This window comes from Psittacula echo (genome assembly GCF_963264785.1).
Source record: "Psittacula echo genome assembly, chromosome: 1".
Lineage (NCBI taxonomy): Eukaryota > Metazoa > Chordata > Aves > Psittaciformes > Psittacidae > Psittacula > Psittacula echo.
The window spans coordinates 29,049,319-29,056,882 of record NC_137735.1 but is presented as its reverse complement, the minus strand read 5'-3'; the positions used below and the strand labels follow the sequence as shown (position 1 = coordinate 29,056,882).

The 7,564-nt window shown below is 39.3% G+C and overlaps 1 protein-coding gene across 1 annotated transcript; it reads left to right on the top strand.

Moving 5' to 3' along the window:
* Window positions 1–1,321: 1,321 nt before the first annotated feature.
* LOC308227719 (OCIA domain-containing protein 2-like) lies at window positions 1,322–6,835 on the top strand (the record flags this gene model as incomplete). Its single annotated transcript, XM_080630538.1, has 5 exons — window positions 1,322–1,348; window positions 1,734–1,871; window positions 3,945–4,038; window positions 4,880–4,982; window positions 6,757–6,835. The coding sequence occupies 5 exons, from the start codon at window positions 1,322–1,324 to the stop codon at window positions 6,833–6,835; spliced, it is 441 nt and encodes a 146-aa protein (XP_080486664.1).
* Between the last annotated feature and the right edge of the window lie 729 nt (window positions 6,836–7,564).

Sequence of the window (7,564 nt, the reverse complement as noted above, 5' to 3'; positions counted from 1 at the left end):
ACCACTGGAACGCTTTTGCATTCCTCAGATAGGAGGCAACATGTGTGCTAAGTACACTGTACTTAATTATTACTTATAATACTTATTATTAATATTTATAAATTATTAATAATTATTACTATTATTTTTTTAAAAAATTAATATTACTTAAATAATATTCTGAATACCTCAGCTCTGCCTTTTCTCTGTTCTTGCCACTGTAGCTTTCAGCTTCATTCCAAGTGGGAGAGTTACTGGGAGGCTGCTTATTTTGGGGATTCTTCACTATGTTGAAGTGGAAGTGTAGCTGAATAACTTATAATTCCAGAGAAATGTATGCTGAAGACAATACAGGAAGTTAATGGCAAGCTGCAGCTTGTAACCTACTGTATACTCCTGATTTTATGTTTTTATTATTTATTTTCTCCCGTGACTCAGCTTTTTTATCCTCATGAAGTGCTTAAAACCCATTGCAGCAGTTAGAAGCCAGATCAGTCAGTACTTTCAGTGATGATTTTTGTGCAGCTGTCTGCACAAGTGGGCTTTGTGATCATATCAGAATAAGAAAACTTTGTGTTGTTGATTGATGTAAACCTCTTTAAAGTCTTTGCTTTTTCTCCCATGTCTTTTTGCATTAAGTGACAAGAGACTGATGGAAAATTAAATTGCTCTTATTTAGTCAGGGGGAGGCAGGCAGTGAAAAGCTGTGGCTCTCCCAACATTATGTGGATTTTCAAACTTAAATTTGTGTGGCTGAGAATAAAATGCATACTGGTTTGAACACAATGCTTAACTGAGTCATTTTACCAAGGGGAGAGGTGGTCATATTGCTTCTGTTCCATTACTTAAAAAAGCATTGTTGTCCGAATATCTAGAGTGTGAAGCAGACGTTGCTTGAACATTACAGCTGTGTAACTGACCTCAAAATACGTGCAGGAAGTGATTTATACAGTAATATTATGAATGCCAAAATCTATTCGGATTATTAAATTGTTGCATATGCTTCCTGTTTAACTCTGTCCTTTGCAGTTGTTTTAGCCTTGTTTAGTGCCCCCATTCTCAGAAGGTACTTTTTGAAACGCAGCAGTGCCCTGTACATTATTAAATAAAATGCCAGCCCATGCAGCAAAGTGCTAGGGAAAAATTACAGTTTAGAAGTTTGAATTACTCCAGAAATGTGACTCCTTCTTGATTTTCCCTGGCAGCACAATTCTCAGGCATGGACTCTAAAACTTTTTGGAATCTATTTATTCTTACAGAGTTTTGCAATTTTTTTTAAGGATATTTGTAACTGGATTGTGTTTGTTGGAAATGCAGATGTGGTTTGTGATAGGCTTGCATTATGAGTCCTGTGGAATCCAAGCTTGAGGTGACAGCTATGAGGACAGCAGCAGTACAGTGATTCTGTACATTTTCAGTACAGCACACCAAAGTTAAATTTTTGAGCTACAATACAGTGAAAACTAGGAAGGTTTTGGATGATTTGTTCATATTTGTTCTCATTTCTTTGTGTTTGAGAGTGCTGTGCTAGGTCATGATCCAGCATCTACTGTACTTACTGACTTCTCTGTTTGAATTAGGCTATACCTAACTGTATATCTAGTGATACGCTGTGCTGTAAACTGTACCTGATCAGATGACTGGATGCTGTCTGATGTAAAAAATATACTTTCAACTTGGCCATTATTATTTCTAGGTGAACAGTGAACTTACAGTATCAATCTTATCCTTTGGCTTTCTATCTTTGTGCCTAGCAGAAAGAGAGGGAGCCAAGTATAAACCACATAATTTCTGCTGACCAAGATCAGCAGCAGGGTACAAGGAAAGAGACAATTTCTTCTGAAACAACCCAACAGGAAAGTCAGACATCTCCACTAAGGCAAATCGGATGGGTATGCTGGGTTTCCTCCCTCTTATTTTGATGCTATTACTAGTGAATAACTGGGATTTTGCATTGCTCACTCTTCTGAAGAAACAGATGTCTGTTACCTTAAGCATAGAAATGAAGAGAAGAAAGGGCTGTGTGGTACTCTTCCTGGTTCACTACACTCAGAGGGCTAGGAGCTTTTGAGTCTTAAGACAGTGGGCTCTGATTTATGCTATGCTAGGTAAACTAGTTATGAACCGGCAGAACCCTGATGTCTAAGTACTAGTCCAGTATAACCTGTCCTCATCAAGTCATGCATGCAGGTGTGTATGTATTCTGAAGGGGAAAGGGAAGAGTACCGCCCAAGAAGCTGCCCTCCAACTATACAGAAGATGGGCATTCCTCTCCCCTCTGCTGGAGAAATCAAGGAATTTAAACATGATATGACCTTGTTGCTAAACAGTCACTGCCGGAGAACACAAAATTGGCAAGGAAAGGTGACCTGGGAGCTACACAACTGTGCCACATTAGAGCTGACTTTGAGCTAAAACAACTAAACCCCTGGCAGGGTGTGTTTGGGGACAGAAAGGTTGCAAAGCCTGTTGGAACACTTACGGCTCTGACACTCATTTCCTTCTCTTTCAATCAGCCTGTTTGGATTTTACTGTGTTTGCTGTGACCTTGCTTTGAAACCACTTTGGAGTGGTTCTGTAGGGTCTGGAGCGGAGTCAGTTCTGTACTGTTTACCTGAGCAGGACCACCATTCACTTTAGTGAGAGCAGTGCTTGAAGAAGGACTGATACATTTATTAGCTAAAAATTGAAATGTGTGTTTGAGGCCAAGAAACGCATTTAATTAATTATGCTTACAAAATCGTGGATCAGTCAGGCATAAACTGAGGTAGAATCCTGTGCTCTTTTTCCCAAGGCACTGCTTGTTCTACAAAGTCTGGTTTTGCTTTCAAGAATAAGTATATTTGTAGATGTGCTTTTACAGATTGTTGAAGTTTCAATTAATTTTAACTCAATGATTCTTTTTTTTCCCCCCAGCTTTTGTTGCTGAGCACAACGTCATATGGTATGGGGTATCCCTTGGGTCACTTGTGGTCAGCTGTCCCAGCTGCGTGTTCTGCCAAATTCTTGTGCATCGCTAGCCCATTTGCTTGTGAGGCAGAAACAGAAAAGGTCTTGACTCTGTGTAAGCACTGCTCAGCAATAACAAAAACGGCCCTGTGTTAATCAACACGTGTTTGGTCACAAATCCAAAACACAGCACTATACCTGCTGCTGTGGAGAAAAGGAACTCCCAGCCAAAGCCGGTACACCATGTATTTCAGATGTCCAATAATAATACTGCAAGTGCTAATGCTGGTAACCGAGTTATCTCCTAAAAGAAACTAGAATAATCTATCCATATCTCAGTACCCTGGCTAGTGGAACACAAGAGAGCACACTGTCACTTCTTTCTCACAATCAAAATGGAATAAAAAAGATTTACCATTAGCCTAAAAGAAGCCTCCCAGCAAGCTGATTATTATGAGAGTGAAGCACTATGGTTGAGTTCAGTTAATGCCATGAATATATTTAAACTGCTCAGAGAGAAAGTTAAGCCACTTAGGGGAATCTAGCAGAGTTTATGTTGACCCTTTTCTGAATACTTGCAAAATCTGCTTTTAGTGAGCTGAAATTGACTTCTGTATGGGGCAGGACTTCATTTTTAGAAACTACTGCTCTGCCCTGATTACTTCCTGTCATTTCTTTCCCAGAAAGATGCTGTATCTATCTCATGAGAATGAAGTGGCTAACAGAAATAAAGCCATATACTTCTGGGGTAAGCAGCAGCCGAGCTATTTTAGGGAAGGTACAGACCAACAGAATGAGTGGATTTAACTTAAAACCTATGTAGGCCTTTCTGTTTCTGTATTGGGGTATCAGGTGTTTCATCACACTGCTAACAACAGAACAAGGGGGTTTGCTTGTTTGGTTGGGTTTTGCATTGTATTTTATTTGGTTTTTAAATAATTTGTCTTCTTCAGTTGATATCTTTTTTCTTCCTGTGAGATTAAATTCAATAAGCTAACCCAGGTTTATCCTTTCAGCCGGTGTTCTATTGTCCCATCTCACGAATCCACAGTGCTGGAGAAATTTCAGGAAGCCGTGAAGAACGTAAAAAGGAAAGTTTCTGGTGCAGAGGTGAGTGATCCAAACTTGTTCTTATCATGCTGAGAATGACTTTTTGATGTACTTCTGCAAAACTTGCTCAAAAATAGCATACCATTTATTGTAATGCATTGGATTTTGTTGAAATATTCTTGTAGGTTAACTCTGTCACCTTATTTTAAGTTGAGCAATATGTTATTCTTCGGTTAATTGATTTTTTTGCATAATCAATCCTTGTAAGTAAAGAGGGTTGAATTAAGCTGTTGTTTAATATGAACTTACATTAACAATCACAGAGTTGGTTCTATTCTTGAAGTCTGTATTAAAACAACCTTAGGCATGTTTTACTATATTACATACTTGTGTTTGAATGAAAGGCAGGCATGGCTGTGCATCCTGGCTCAGTTAAATTCTTTAGGTGTTAGGACATCCAAAAAATTAGTTACCAGGTGTTTTAGTGCCTTTTAAGCCCATCATGTGAGTTTGCATCTAAAATACACATTTTCTGAAAGAAGGCTGAAAAGGGTTTCAGTGTTTAATCAGAGCTGCTGTCCTTACTAGTGTTTGCAGTATTAAGGAGATATTCAGATTATGGAAGCTGTTACTTAATAAATATATATCATGCATTAGCTCCAGATGCTACAGCATGCCTGATGTCTGGCACTGTATGGACACATCCTTGGTTGAAGAGATAGCAATCCAAATGAACAGATGCAATAGATGATTAAGATAATATGCAAATTTAATGTTTAAAATATGAGTAATGTGTTTATAAACATATCAGATATTCAACATATAAAAGTGTAATGTGTTTAACAAAAAGGTAACAAATTTTGCCTGACACCAGATACTCTCTTCCTTGTTATTTTTACAGCTCTTCCTTTGTCTTTTGGGAGCATGCCTGTCACCCAGGGGCTAGTCTCAAAGGGTAAACGTAAAAAATTCATGAAGGTCCTAAGTTATGAAATTGAGGCTCTGCAATTTCTACTGAAATGCAAGTTTCCCTAAAGCCTTCTGTTTTTCAAGATCAATATTCCTCTCACTCATCGCCATCACTGTTCCAGTGATTTGATCATTACGTATGCATTACCACAGTCATGCTTTTGAAAGAACATGAACTGAAAAGAAAATTCATTAATTTAAAGACTGGTGGCTACATTCTGTCACCATGATCACAGGTATTTGAGTAGACTCTTCACTGGGGCTGCTTGTAAAGCAGAGCATTCTACAACCTGAGCAGGGGCACCAGGATCAGCTACTGTAGTTCTAACTGTTGGTTTATTTGAAAAATGCTGGCAACATTTTTACAGTGACCATGTGTCGTGATTTAAGCCCAGGCCGTAAATTAGAACCACGCAGTCTACTCCCCCCCCCCCCCAGAGGGATGGGGAGGAGAATAAAAAGAATGTAACTCCCACGGGTTGGGATAAAAACAGTCCAGTAACTAAGGTATAACACAAATCACTACTGCTGCCACCAATAATAATAATCATAAGAGAAATAACAAGGGAAGAGAATACGATACCGCCCGCCGGAAAAGAGCCCGACAGAGAAGAGGACGTGCCCTTCCAGATAACTCCCAGTTATATCCCCGGGCATGACGTGCTGTGGTATGGAATACCTCTTTGGCTAGTTTGGGTCAGGTGTCCTGTCCCTGCTTCCTCCTGGCTTCTCCTCCTCCCTGGCAGAGCATGAGACTCACAAAGTCCTTGGTCAGGGTAAACATTCTGACCAGCAACTGAAAACATCGGCTTTATCAGTATTATTCCCAGGCCGAAAGTCAAAACCACAGCACTGCACCAGCTACTAAGAAGGAGAAAAACTGCTGCTGCTGAACCCAGGACACCATGTATCAATATGAATACAGCTTTGGTGTAAAGGGACAAGGAATGCTGCCAAAGTGAGAAGACAGAGAGCTTTTTCTAGAGATGGCCTGTTATCTGCAGGCTAACACAAAAGAGAATTGTATTCCATTTGTGTGGTGGATGAGCCTGCTTCTACACACTGCACCTTGAGTTTCCCTTCTGATGGTCTTGACTAATAGTAACATCAAGGTTAGCATTTTGGGTAGAGTGAAGGGTATCCACCCTAAAGACCACTGAGATGGGTGCATACCAGAGGAGCAAGTAAGACAGTCCTTCAGCCTGCATCAGTGGCCAGTGACAGCAAAGGCAGGTAGGAGGAGAAAAAAATCACAAAGCCTGAAGCAAGAAGCAGGAAAGAATCCAGGATCTATAAGGGATGCCCCTGGAAATCATTCTCCTCTGTCTTTCCACATCTTTTCCCCAGAAGAATGTGATTTTTTTTATGCCTACAGAAATGCCTGACTTAGGAAGAGTGAATAAGCTTTCCAGTATATCTCTGTTCTTCCATTCTTCCCCCACATAACAAAGCTATTACTTTCCTCACTTGGCATTACACAAAATGGCTATTCATCACTCTTTTGTATTACCCACCTTGCTTCTAACTCTGTGCATTATTAGTAGGTACAATGGCAAGGACTGTCTTAGAAAATCCTTTTATATTTTGGCAATTGCTGGAAATGGAAGTTAATAATAATGAATGGGGGCTTATTGGCTGAGACATTTAGATGTCATCTTTTGCAGTTTATATCCCACAAAGCAATTACAAAAACTGGAGAATATAGCCAAGAGATTACTTCTTCAAGAACATTTGCCATCTTGCTGTGTGGTTGTATTAGAGGTAATCCAGCAAAGTTGTTTAATATTTTATCTGATTTCAATACTGTAGGCATTGCCATCATACTTGCAAAGAATGTGAAGTAAAATTAGGATCTAATGAGAAAGAGGGTTCAAATCCTTCAACTTAGTCTCACATAGGCAATCTCAAAATTTAAAATGAATCCTCATTTTATTTACCCTGTTGATGGCATTGTTGTTTGGAACCTTTGAACAATATAGTGAAAATCATGCATCTGAGCATTATTCAAGAAAGTATTATCTACCTATGGTTTCTAATGAAACTTGTTTCTTCATTTTTGCCTTACATACATTTCATGCTAATTTGAAATCCCCCACTTCTGAGGAATTCCTACTTTAGCTGTACCAGAGTATTGCTTATTCATCTAATTGGAATTAATTTGGATTGACTACTTGTATAAAAACAAGTATAACTCCTTTAAATTTCCAGCCTTTTACTTAAGAATCTAATAATTATGGGTAATGTTGATATTTAAAGATGCATTAAAATATTGATAATCTAAAGGCAGACATAGTTGGGGGAGAGTTTGTTTATTTGGTGGTTGGTTAGGGGTTTTTTGCAGGCAGCACTGTGGCTTGGCTAGAGCCTCAGTAAGGGTACTGTAAGAGTGGTGCTACAGCAACTACATGGTGGGGCAGGGGATATTTTAACCCCAAAAAGGGGGAAAGTTCACTTTGTGAAAAAGGAGGGTTTACAGGGTGGAAGGCAGAGGAGTGTTTAAAAGCACTTTCCCTCTTTGTCTGTGAAAAAGAGGCCAGCAGCTGAGCTTTCTAAAAGCATTTTCACACTTTCTGCATGTGGTAAGCTGGCCTACATTTCTCACAGGCAGGAGAATGTG